This window comes from Borostomias antarcticus (assembly GCF_949987555.1).
Source record: "Borostomias antarcticus genome assembly, chromosome: 14".
Classification (NCBI taxonomy): Eukaryota; Metazoa; Chordata; class Actinopteri; order Stomiiformes; family Stomiidae; genus Borostomias; species Borostomias antarcticus.
In genome coordinates, this window is record NC_140247.1 from 14,257,631 (window position 1) to 14,270,822 (window position 13,192).

The window sequence follows — 13,192 nt, forward strand, 5'->3', positions numbered from 1 at the left end:
TCTCCCCAGCCCCACCCCGCGTCCAGCATAGCAAACCAGACTCAAATGGCGTTTTCACAATAGTGTCTGGACTTCCAGCCGCCCAGAGCGATTTGAGTTTCCCCAGAAAATGGGGCACCAATCAGGAGACTGCATCTTAACTGCTGTTCCGCTCCCAGTCCCTGATTGTTTCCTGAAGATGATGACGCAAAATACAGGAGTCTGCTAGTAGAACGAAGCAACGAGCGGTAACGTTAATGTTAGAAGAATAAACAGCCATAAGTGAAGTTATTGCATAAATAGACTCAATAACAACAATCAAAGAAGAACAAGAGTATGCACTAGCGGAGTTTCTCAGCAGAAACAATGTTTTCGCCCGTTCTTCGACTGGATTTGGCAAAAGTTTGATCTATGTTTTGTTACGCTGACTGGCTGAAGGAGTTCGTCTGTCAAGGCAAGTACTCCCGTCCACTCAAATCACTCTGGACGGCTTAAAGTCCAGATTCTATCGTGAGAACATCTATTTTTTGTGTGCGATGCGTCCGGTTTACCAGGCTACGCCCCATCCACAGCCCCCTCCAACCCCCTGTCCCCTCCAGCCCCCTGTCCCCTCCAGCCCCTGTCCCCTGTCCCCTGTCCCCTGTCCCCTCCAGCCCCCTGTCCCCTCCAGCCCCCTGTCCCCTCCAGTCCCCTGTCCCCTCCAGCCCCCTGTCCCCTGTCCCCTCCAGCCCCCTGTCCCCTCCAGCCCCCTGTCCCCTCCAGTCCCCTGTCTCCTCCAGCCCCCTGTCCCCTCCAGCCCCCTGTCCCCTCCAGTTCCCTGTCCCCTCCAGCCCCCTGTCCCCAGCCCCCTCCAGCCCCCTGTCCCCTCCAGCCCCCTGTCCCCAGCCCCCTCCAGCCCCCTGTCCCCTCCAGCCCCCTGTCCTCAGCCCTGTCCAGCCTACCGTATGGACAGCCAGGCCTTGGCCAGTCTCCCCAGCACGCGGTCGTCCCCCATCACCACCAGCCGAGCGGTGTGGCTCCTCCCCTCCCGGGGCAGCGGCGCCCCCCCGGCGCCCCCCGGCGTCGAGCTCCTCACCAGGGCCAGCCTGTCCCTGGACCGCAGCCCCCGGCCCACACACGCCACCCGGGAGAACGCTGGCCTCTCCTCCCCCTGCTCCTCCTCCTTCCTCTCCTCCTCCTCCTCCTCCTCCAGCTCTGTCAGGTCCCTCCCGATCCCGCTGTCGAAGGACTCGACCGACTCCCTCGTCACCTCCTGCTCCTGCTCTCCCTCTGAGGAGGAGGTGTTCAGGGCGAAGTTCACCAGAACGTTCCCTTAGGCAGAATCAAATCCAATCAAATCAAACTTTATTTGTATAGCGCATTTCATACACAGAGGCAACACAATGCGCTTTACAGAGAGCAATGGGGGGGGGGGGGGGGGGGGGCATACAGTAGGTTCCACCCCTACATATTCCAGAGGGAAGCAAAAAAAACTGTTTCACCCGGGGGCCAGAAAAGTGAGCTGTAAAAGTTCTTCCCTGACTCAACGAGACGATCGAGCAAGCTCCTGGAAAATGTTTGTCTGTTGGCTATGAACATATACAGAGCAATAAACATGGGCTAAATACTTAGACATGACTAACAGGAGAGTGCAGAACACAAGAACAAACTGTCAAGATGAGCTACTGTAGAACGTTCCACACAGAAAGAAACTGTCAGACAAACTAGAATGTTCCACACAGAGAGAAACTATGAGATGAGCTAGATAATGGAATATAGGAACCAACGTTTTGTTGTTTCCTGTTGAGTTGGACTCACATAGCTCCTCTTCCTTGTACCACAGATAGAAGCTGATGTCTGGACAGGGAAGAGGAGCACTGGACACACGACCAGCAGTCTCTGAGAGACAGAGAGACAGACAGAGAGAGAGAGAGAGAGACAGGGAGAGAGAGAGAGACAGGAAGAGAGAGAGAAAGAAAGAGAGAGAGAGAGAGAGAGAGAGAGAGAGTGTGACAGAGAGAGAGAGACAGAGAGAGAGAGAGAGAGAGAGAGACAGAGAGAGAGAGAGAGAGAGACAGAGAGAGAGAGAGAGAGAGAGAGAGAGAGAGAGAGAGAGAGAGAGAGACACAGAGAGTTACTATAAATGAACTGACTGTCCTGACGCCCGGTCCATAACATCATGTCTAGTTTCATATCCTAGTGAATCACGGCCCACCCTGCACATCCTGTCCACCAGCGCCCCCACTGGTCCGAGCCGTGGTCAGGATGTCCTGGTAGAGGGTGTGCAGTCTGGTTTGGTACTGGGCCGGGCTGGTACTGTCCCCGCCCCTCGCAACTGTCTGCTCCACAGCCTGCACCATCTCCTGGAAGAACCGCAGCACCTCCTCCCCTAGAGCCTGGAACACACACACACACACACACAGTACATAAGCAAACACACACACACACACACGCACGCACGAGCACACACACACACACACACACACACACGCACGCACGCACACACACACACATACACACACACGTGTGTAAACCTAATTCCTACCAGCACTGCCAGTCCGACCTGGTCTGTCCCCTCTCCCTCTCTCCTCCCTCCCTCTTTCTTTCTCCTCCCTCCCTCCCTCTCTCTCTCCTCCCTCCCTCTCCCCTCCCTCTGCCCTCCCTCCCTCTTTCTCTCCTCTTTCCCTCTTTCTCTCTCCTCCCTCCCTCCCTCCCTCTCTCTCTATCTGCGTTCTTTGCGCAGGGCTTATTCTAAACAGAGACGGGGGTCTTAATAGCGGGGGTGTGTGGAGTAGAGACCTCCAGGGCCGCGGCGAGGGAGGGTCCGTGGCAGGCTCCGCCCAGCCCGGCCTGCAGGGTGTGCAGCAGCACCCGCCTCTCCAGGGCCCGGGGCCCCCTGGGGGTCCTCCCCACCTCCAGGTCCGCCCTCACCGAGGCCCCCAGGGACCCCGAGAACACGGCTGGGTCTGCGAACACAAACACTCTACAGCAGAGAGGAGGGGTAGGTCAGGCAGGCAGAGGGGCAGACGGATACAGACAGACAAATAGAGAGAGACAGACAGGCAAACAGACAGACAGACAGACAGACAGACAGGCAGACAGACAGACAGACAGACAGGCAGGCAGGCAAATAAACAAACAGGGAGACAGACAGACAGACAGACAGACAGACAGACAGACAGACAGACAGACAGACAGACAAGATGTGGTCAGTATAACAGAGGTCATACAATAGGAAACACAACAGAACCTCAGACGCAGCTCAGATCAGCCCCAACCCCAGCTGTCAGTCTGACCGGTGTGTGACCAACGACATCAAACTGTGTTCCATCAACAGTTGTGACCGTGTAGGAGTGAAGGTGACAGTCACCAACCAAGCCAGGAACATCTGCCATCAGCTGTAAGTTCAGAACAGTCTGCCGCTACTGATAATAGGCAATATGTTCTTAACACTACTAGCGTGTGGTCGCTGGTGTCCGCTACCCACCTCTCCTGCTGGTTGAAGTGTTCAGTCCTCAGGTTCTGCTCTGACAAGACCCTCTTCTGGTACAGAGCTCCTGGGAGGAAGGAATAAAGTGTTTCAAAAACATGTTACAGTATAAAATGTACAGTAACGCATGCAGGGACGTGCACAGATAGACACGAGGTGGTGTCACCAACGCTGTCAAATACTATGGGTAGACACATCCTAACCATGTGTGACTGAACCAACTAATGGTGACGCGAATCAAATGCACCCCAATGACGTTCAGACACTTTTAAGAATGAAACAGGAGTATACCATTTCTTTGACCAATAAGACGCCGAGGGCGGCGAATGGGACTAGTTTAGACGCGTGTTCTAAGTGTCAAAAGCAAAAAAATCTTGTTCAAAACGTTATATATCTTTGGATGCGGTGATCCGTTTATTAACTCGATAACTCAAAATGCAAAAGATAAAACAAAACCGGCACTCCAATAGTGCTTCTAAAGTTCTACACGTAAATTATCAACACCAAGTACACAAATACACGTTCGAAAACTGTTACCCAGATAGCAAGCGGATCTGGGCCATATATGGGCCGTAACTAAGCCACAAGTGCCAGATCTGGCCTGTATATGGCCCTGATCGGATTGCTGTCTGGGTAGGCTTCTCCCCAAACACACGCCCCCCCCCCTCCCTATTACCTGGGTGCTCACCTATATGTCCCCTCCACTCCGTTTGCCATTGGCACTCTACACATGGCACTTTACAAACCACACCCACAAACCCATATATGGAATAAGGCTCCAACAAGGAGAATGCTTTTCAATGCGGCTGTCGAGGGAGGACAGTGTCCAGGCCAGTGTCCAGGCCAGTGTCCAGGCCAGTGTCCAGGCCAGGGCGGACGGTACCTGGGGCAGCGATCTCCATCCTCAGTCCCCTCAGGTAGCTGAGCACCACGGAGCTGTCGGGCTCCGGCAGGGTGAGGAGCCGGCAGCAGCACTCGCACGCCCTCCGGGTCACACTGGCTGGAATGTGGGCCGACTGCTCCCACAGAGAGAGAGAGAGAGAGAGAGAGAGAGAGAGAGAGAGAGACAGAGAGAGAGAGAGAGAGAGAGAGAGCCACGTTAGGGGGAATGACACAGGAGTCTGACTAACCAGCCACCTGCAGAGATGGGATCACTCCACATAGCTGGATCATGGCCAACATCAACACCAACATCAACACCAACACCAACATCAGCACCAGCACCAACACCAACACCAACACCAACACCAACACCAACACCAGCACCAGCACCAACACCAACACCAACACCAGCACCAGCACCAACACCAACACCAACACCAGCACCAACACCAACACCAGCAGCAACACCAACACCAACATCAACATCAACACCTACATCAACACCAACATCAACACCAGCACCAACACCAACATCAACATCAACATCAACATCAACATCAACATCAACATCAACATCAACACCATCACCAACATCAACACCAACATCAACATCAACACCAGCACCATCACCAACATCAACACCAACACCAACACCAACACCAACACCAGCACCGACATCAACCACCCAACACACCAACACCCTCATTAAAACAAGGACGATGATGATGATGAGGAAGAGTAGTATTGCCCGAACACCACACAGTGAGACCCATGGTTTGGTGTGGTCAGGGCGTACAGGTGAGCGGAGGTGTGAGGTGTAGAGGTCGGAGGTCGGACCTGAAGGAGCACGTAGGAGAGGGTGTGGAGGAGAGGGATGACGTGGCGTTTACGATCTGTCCTGTCAACCTGGAGGAGGAGGAGGAGGAGGAGGAGGGGTGGTTGGGAGAGGAGGGGGGAGGGGGGAGGAGGGGGGTGATTGGAAGAGGAGGAGAAGGAGGAGGAGGGGGTGATTGGAGGAGGAAGAGGAGGTGGGGAGGAGAAGGAGAAGGAGGAGGAGGGTGATTGGAAGAGGAGGAGGAGGAGGAGGAGGGGTGGTTGGAAGAGGAGGAGGAGGGAGTGGTTAGGAGGAGAATGATTGGAAGAGGTGGGGAGGAGAAGGAGGAGGAGGGTGATTGGAAGAGGAGGAGGAGGAGGGGGGTGATTGGAAGAGGAGGAGGAGGCGGGGGGGGGGTGATTGGAAGAGGAGGAGGAGGCGGGGGGTGATTGGAAGAGGAGGAGGAGGGAGTGGTTGGGAGGAGAATGATTGGAAGAGGTGGGGAGGAGAAAGAGGAGGAGCATGTTTGTCACCAAAACACCTGCCACATTCTGACATAAACAAAGATACAGAGCCGTGTGCAACACAGCCAGTTCTATGCTGAGTCTGTACACAGTAGCCTAGTCAGTAGCTTAGACGCTAACAGTTGTTGTTTATTGACACCCGATAGCTGCCACGGCAACCACTAATCGTACGAGAGTCCCAACACAACAGCAAAAACGAACATGAGAAATGTTAGGTATGTGTGATGTTGTAAGTATCACATGTCCTGTGTGTGATTATGTGTTTTTTAAACTGTTCTGAGGTGAGCCCAAAGAAAAATTGGCTGAACAATAAAGTTGTATTCAAAGGAGAGACTAACTAACCTTCTCCAGCTCCTTGACCAGGACGCGGGCCAGCGAGTTGGCATGCGAGGGGTGCATCGCCACCTTCTTATGCAGCGTCCATCTTAACATCCCTACAGCAGAAACGTAGCCTGGTGAGACCGCCCTGATTCCGCCAGCTCACATTCTGCTTCCCTCGTAAATCAGTCTGGATACTCTCCATAGAGATCCGTTTTGTGCCAGATCAGAAAACGATCTCGCCAATCAGCGTTGTCGTTCTGAGGAATTTGAAATACAAACAGCTACGCTGGGCGGGTTTATGGCAACGAGGAGCGGTTGAAGTTGGCGCGTGATAGATGGAGACACACGGTACTTATGAAAGAGCCTGCCCTTTTCCAAACAGTTTCCAACTGAGAGTTCCCAGATGGTTATGCGAAGCACGTCAGGTTAGCATTACATTACATTACATTTACATTACAGTCATTTAGCTGACGCTTTTATCCAAAGGAAGCCAATGTACTACTACTTGCCAGAACTCACAAATGCATTTCCTTTCTAAAACAAGTGACTAAGAGCATAATCTAGTGCGTAAGGCAAAGTGCAAGAATAGCAAACAAAAGATTTAACAAAAAGTGCTTCTGAGCCAAAACGCGTACTGCACCTTTAACCTCCGGGACCTCCAGAGTCTAGCTTGTGGAGATTAAAGTACCTGTTCTGGGGGAGAGGTCAGCAGGGTCGAGGCCGTCCAGTTCCCTCAGAACCGCCTGGACGTTGTTATATAGACCTGACTCCACCTCCGTGGACACGCCCACACCTCAGAACCAGAACAAGTTAGGAGTCAAGAGTCACGCAATCAGAACCACAATCAATATGACAATCACATTCAAACTGACGAATCACAATCAATATGAAATCACATTCAAACTGACGAATCACAATCAATATGACAATCACATTCAAACTGACGAATCACAATCAATATGACAATCACATTCAAACTGACGAATCACAATCAATATGACAATCACATTCAAACTGACCAATCACAATCGATATGACAATCAGATTCAAACTGACGAATCACAATCAATATGACAATCACATTCAAACTGACGAATCACAATCAATATGACAATCACATTCAAACTGACGAATCACAATCAATATGACACTCACATTCAAACTGACGAATCACAATCAATATGACACTGACATTCAAACTGACGAATCACAGTCAATATGACAATCACATTAAAACTGACGAATCACAATCAATATGACAATCACATTCAAACTGACGAATCACAGTCAATATGACAAGCGCATTCAGGATGGTACCTGTGGGATCCATGGTTCAGGTTCCTCTTCAGGTTCCAGCAGAACATGGAGGTTCAGAACAGCAGGGAGATTCAGAGTTAGTAGAGCAGGGAGGTTAGAGAGAGGTTCAGTAGAGTTCAGTAGAGTAGGGAGGTTCAGTAGAGTTCAGTAGAGCAGGGAGGTTCAGTAGAGTTCAGTAGAGCAGGGAGGTTAGAGAGAGGTTCAGTAGAGGTTCAGTAGAGCAGGGAGGTTAGAGAGAGGTTCAGTAGAGTTCAGTAGAGTAGGGAGGTTCAGTAGAGTTCAGTAGAGCAGGGAGGTTAGAGAGAGGTTCAGTAGAGTTCAGTAGAGTAGGGAGGTTAAGTAGAGTTCAGTAGAGCAGGGAGGTTCAGTAGAGTTCAGTAGAGCAGGGAGGTTAGAGAGAGGTTCAGTAGAGTAGGGAGGTTCAGTAGAGTTCAGTAGAGCAGGGAGGTTAGAGAGAGGTTCAGTAGAGGTTCAGTAGAGCAGGGAGGTTAGAGAGAGGTTCAGTAGAGTTCAGTAGAGCAGGGAGGTTCAGTAGAGTTCAGTAGAGCAGGGAGGTTAGAGGGAGGTTCAGTAGAGTTCAGTAGAGGTTCAGTAAAGGGAGGTTCAGTAGAGTTCAGTAGAGCAGGGAGGTTAGAGAGAGGTTCAGTAGAGGTTCAGTAGAGGGAGGTTCAGTAAAGTTCAGTAGAGCAGGGAGGTTAGAGGGAGGTTCAGTAGAGTTCAGTAGAGGTTCAGTAAAGGGAGGTTCAGTAGAGTTCAGTAGAGCAGGGAGGTTAGAGGGAGGCTCAGTAGAGTTCAGTAGAGCAGGGAGGTTAGAGGGAGGTTCAGTAGAGTTTAGTAAAGCAAGGAGGTTCAGTAGAGTTCAGTAGAGCAGGGAGGTTCAGTAGAGTTCAGTAGAGCAGGGAGATTAGAGGAAGGTTCGGTAGAGTTCAGTAGAGACTAGCCAGACTAGCTAACCAGTCAGTTTGACCTAACCAGTCACAGGGCTGCCAAGTTTGACCAAAGGTTTGGAGTGAGATTTTTTCACTTAGTCACAAGCACCCTGTACCAGTCAGCTTGTACCAGACTAGCTAACCAGTGAGTCTGCGCAAGACTAGGAGACCTCAACCGACAGAGAAAACACGACTGAGTGACACTAGCTAATGCTACCCCGGCAGGCTATGAGTAAAACCTTGACAGAACAACATATCTAGCACCTACACGACAGAACATATCTAGAAACACATAGACAGTAACAGACAGCAAACAGACATTAGAACATACAGTAGAGACATCAACACAGCCAGTAGACCGGGCAGACATCAACACAGACAGTTGAACAGACGGTAGACAGCAGGATTCAAGATATGTATTATTTGTCATGTGCATGATACAGGCACACAATGAAATGTTCGAGATAGAAGAAGAAGAAAACAGAAACACATGCAGTAGAACATACAGTAGAGACAGTAGAACATACAGTAGAGACATCAACACAACCAGTAGAACATAGAGACATCAACACAGACAGTAGAACATACAATAGACATCTGCATAGACAGTAGCACATCAGTAGAACATTAACACAGACAGAACATCAGTAGAACATCAATACAGACAGCAGAACATCAGTAGAGAGCAACACACAAATAGTAGAATATAGAGACTGCAACACACATGACAGACAGACAGACAGACAGACAGACAGACAGACAGACAGACAGACAGACAGACAGGTAGAGCAGGCAGACCAGACAGGGACAGACAGACAGGTAGAGCAGACAGACAGACGAGACAGGGACAGACAGACAGACAGACAGACAGACAGGTAGAGCAGACAGACAGACAGACAGACAGACAGGTAGAGCAGACAGACAGACAGATATTTTATCCCCAAGGGGAAACTATTGAATTCTGTGGTCTATTTTAATTCCGTGGTCTATGCACGCTCACCCTCAGCTCCAGAACTTCCTCCAGATGACAATGGTAAGAGGTGTTAAACTCTAGACATCATACAGCTGCAAACCTTCCCTGTTACACCTCAGTCTGCATACAACAGTAAGCAGAGTTACAGTTAGTCCCGCCCCTGAGGGAGGTATGTACACGCAGTATGACACTTACCCAGATAGCAAGCGGATCTGGGCCATATACAGGACAGATCTGGCCCTTGTGGCTTAGTTCCGGCCCATATATGGCCCAGAATTATTACACATCCGCTTGCTATCTGGGTAGTAATGTAGGAGGCGAGCTAATATCCTTTTTTTTTTTTAATATAGAAATCCTTCTATTTATAGAATGATGATAGAAAAAGGAGAGAACCCAGGAGAGAACCCCTTTTCAGCTCCATAAAGTATTGTTTTGAAACCTCCTTTTTTCTGACATTAGGGGTTGTATGTGGCACCATAAGGACCTGAAAATGTTTTTTTTGTAGGCGTTTTACAGACGGTTGCATTGTTCTATTGTAGCCATGCTGTGGTCTGATCGGACTGTAAGGGGGGGATCCTTTCTACAACCTAAAAATATCACTCTCTCAATGAATGTAGAAAAACTCGATCACAAACCCGTTTTCAGCAGCGTATGTTACGGTAAATGTGGAAAAAATGGGGAACCTCCGGGAACACGGAATTCCCCACATTCCCTGTGGTTTACAGATTCCGCGGTGAATGTGGATAGAAGTAGCCGGCAAATTTGGTCTATAGATTTATACATTAAGCGTAACATATCAACTGGACTCTCTAGAGAGGAGGTTTGGGGGTCTGAGGAGACTGATGCAGATACGATTCATAACCTGCTTGTATGCAGTGCACATCAACAGCATTTTACAGCTTAAATAACGTCAGCTTCTTTTGTGCAGAGTGAGGTGTGAGAGCCATGCGGTCTTGTGACTGAGCTCTGAGACTGATTTGAGTACAGAGGTATGCAGGCTAAACCCCAGCTTCAGACCCAGCACTGACCCAGCTCATATCACAGTCATTAGAATAACCAGATTAGAGTTCAAATCTTCAGCCAGGTAGGGAACTAATGAGTGAAGTCAGCTAGTTTAGTGCACAGGTGGGTGGAGCTAAGAACGTGGTTAGGATTTACTTTCTGAAGCCGGATCTATGTATTATAATGACATGGCAGGCTGACAGTTAAACCACACAGCACTGGGGAACGGAAGTTCCCCTTCAACAACAAAAGGACATTCAGAGTTCTCCATACGCACTCTATAATATCTAGACTAGACTCAATTCAGAGTTTAAACACTGATCTGGCCTTGTGTGAAACCAGACTGACAGACAGACAGACAGACAGGCAGGCAGACAGACAGACAGACAGGGACAGACAGACAGACAGACAGACAGACAGGCAGGCAGACAGACAGGCAGTCAGGCAGACAGACAGACAGACAGACAGACAGACAGACAGACAGGCAAGCAGACAGACAGACAGGGACAGACAGACAGACAGACAGACAGACAGACAGACAGACAGACAGACAGGCAGGCAGGCAGACAGACAGATATCTTATCCCAGTGTTACACCCCAGACTTCATGTTGTTGCATGTTCACGTTGCATGTGCAGCTTCTCTGTAGCACCGTCTGAGGTGATCAGGTCATGCTGAATTCATGGGTGAGTTTCTAGCCTATATACTGTACACTCACGTACATATGCATGCACAAATGCACACACACACCCAACACACACAATGAACTGATTTACTTTTAGTACCATGTTAACTTACAGTTTTGGAATCTGGGCTGGTGGTGGCCATACTGATCCATCTACTGACTGACTCTATTTATAAAATATCTACTGACTTAGTATTTATATAATATCTACTGACTAACTATTTATAACATATCTACTGACTGACTCTATTTATAAAATATCTACTGACTTAGTATTTATATAATATCTACTGACTAATTATTTATAAAATATCTACTGACAGACTCTATTTATAAAATATCTTCTGACTTACTTTATCTATAAAATATGTACTGACTTACTATATCTATATAATATCTACTGACTGACTATAAAACATCTACAGACTGCAGTGCTAAACTTTGGATGATTTCCTCAACAATCAACACTGCCCTCTTGTGGTGCAAAATGGTAATTGAATTCATACATCATTAAATACATTTCAAATGAGTTTACTGAACTTAGTTATCTGTGTATTCTCAGAAATATTCGTTTACTTAATTTTCCCAAGGCAAAGATTTTACTCACTTTTAAAAATTATTTTAAGTTAAGTAATTCTGCACGTCTGACAGTGATAGAGCAGCCTGTTTCTGGAGTGTGGGCTAGTGGTTGTGGAAGTTAGAGACGGGTGACGTCAGGGGGCTGGTAGCAGGCCGGCCTGGCTGCCTCCACAGGCTGCCTCCTTGTACTGCCTTGTACTGCCTCCACATAACACAATACATCATGGGTAGAATTTGGGGAGGGAGTGAGACACAATAGGATGGGGGTAGGGGGTGATGGTCCACCAAAGATGTCCACCAAATCGAAGTTAGGCCTACTCTTTCTTAGTAGAGAGCTTGAAAATTATTGTAGAAGAATTGTAGAGGCTGTATTTTCTATCTGTGCTAGATTATGGCGATATTATAGCCTATATGGCAATGCTGCAGCTATTGATCTGGTCCCTCTTAACTCTGTATATCATAATGGCGCTGCCACAAATGCACCTGATTATACACATTCCTGCATCGTGATCAGAGTTTTGATGCTAAACTCCGAGAGAGACGTGCTAAACTCCGAGAGAGACGTGCTCGCATTCATACATATCAGCCAACTGGTGATGATAACACCTGTTGAAATGAAACCTGTTGACAAAATCATGTGTGCAGAGAGAGAGAGAGAGAGAGAGAGAGATCAGATGGTTTCTCAGACCATCCCAACCTATTTGTGGGCCTACATTTCCTGCATGCTTTGTAATTTATCAAATAACTTATCTTGGGACAATCAGGTCTAGGACAATATTACCACAGTTGAGTCTGTGGACCGAATAACGATAAGCGAAAACCTACCAGTAGATGTCGTTGCCCCCGCCCCCCCCTCCGTCCCTCTCTCTCTCTCTCTCTCTCTCTCTCCCTCTCCCTCTCTCTCTCTCTCTCTCTCTCTCTCTCTCCCTCTCCCTCTCTCTCTCTCTCTCTCTCTCTCTCTCTCTCTCCCTCTCCCTCTCTCTCTCTCTCTCTCTCTCTCTCTCTCTCAGCTGTGGACGTCTCCATAGCAGCCTGCGACCTCGCGCCCCTTCTGGTTAACTGGCTCGCGCTCCTCCTCTGTTTCAGCAGTGCGCGCGGTGGAGAGGCGGAGGTGTGACGGGAGGAAGACCGACTCAGGGAGTCTGACAGCCGGCCGCTGATATAGCTTCTCTCTATCTCTTTCTTCGAACTGTTTATGAGTAGAAATTCTTGAGAAAATAAAACTTTAAAATAACGGTCGAGATCTCGTGCGTAAAGAGAGAGTAGTCCACCTTCTAGAGAGTTTCCCCGCCCGTCCCGACTGAACCGTTGTCTCCAGGTAGGCTAGTGTCCCCTGTGGAGTTTATTTCATTCACACACAAAAACAAAAACGTCCGCGTGCATGATGCTGCTGGGGTTATTATTTGTTTTATGAGTGTGTTTTTTTTTTAACCTCCGGAGTTCATTGATACATGAGCTTTGATTTTGCTTTTATTTTGTTGAATGAGCTATCCATGTCATAGCCTATTTATTCTCACCATGGATATGGATCAACACATACGCAGAGATGCATGGGACTTTTCTCTCCCTGATTCATAATCCATTTACTTAAGGACGAATTGAAATCGAAATTGTTAACAATGCCATATTGACTTAGTATAACTATGGAAACGTTTCCTAATGATGTTCATGTCTCTTTTTTCCCCACGACTCAAGAGACATTACGGATCCCGGATTACA

At 48.7% G+C, this 13,192-nt stretch overlaps 1 protein-coding gene across 3 annotated transcripts in view; it reads right to left on the reverse strand.

Moving 5' to 3' along the window:
* The window catches only part of pik3r6b (phosphoinositide-3-kinase, regulatory subunit 6b), a 14,774-nt gene extending 5,445 nt beyond the window's left edge, over positions 1-9,329 (reverse strand). For 2 of the 3 annotated variants that reach the window (XM_084448892.1, XM_084448891.1), the window contains exons 1-11: positions 9,236-9,329; positions 7,307-7,332; positions 6,678-6,782; positions 6,011-6,102; positions 5,168-5,236; positions 4,332-4,464; positions 3,446-3,515; positions 2,758-2,941; positions 2,174-2,354; positions 1,777-1,857; positions 921-1,290 (exon numbers count right to left, since the gene is read on the reverse strand). In XM_084448892.1, coding sequence (XP_084305018.1) covers positions 921-1,290; positions 1,777-1,857; positions 2,174-2,354; positions 2,758-2,941; positions 3,446-3,515; positions 4,332-4,464; positions 5,168-5,236; positions 6,011-6,102; positions 6,678-6,782; positions 7,307-7,319 — 1,298 coding nt within the window. In that variant the 5' untranslated portion in view covers positions 7,320-7,332; positions 9,236-9,329. The remainder of the gene's footprint in view (positions 1-920; positions 1,291-1,776; positions 1,858-2,173; positions 2,355-2,757; positions 2,942-3,445; positions 3,516-4,331; positions 4,465-5,167; positions 5,237-6,010; positions 6,103-6,677; positions 6,783-7,306; positions 7,333-9,235) is intronic. The other variant, XM_084448893.1, reaches the window with a different exon arrangement.
* Positions 9,330-13,192: the final 3,863 nt, after the last annotated feature.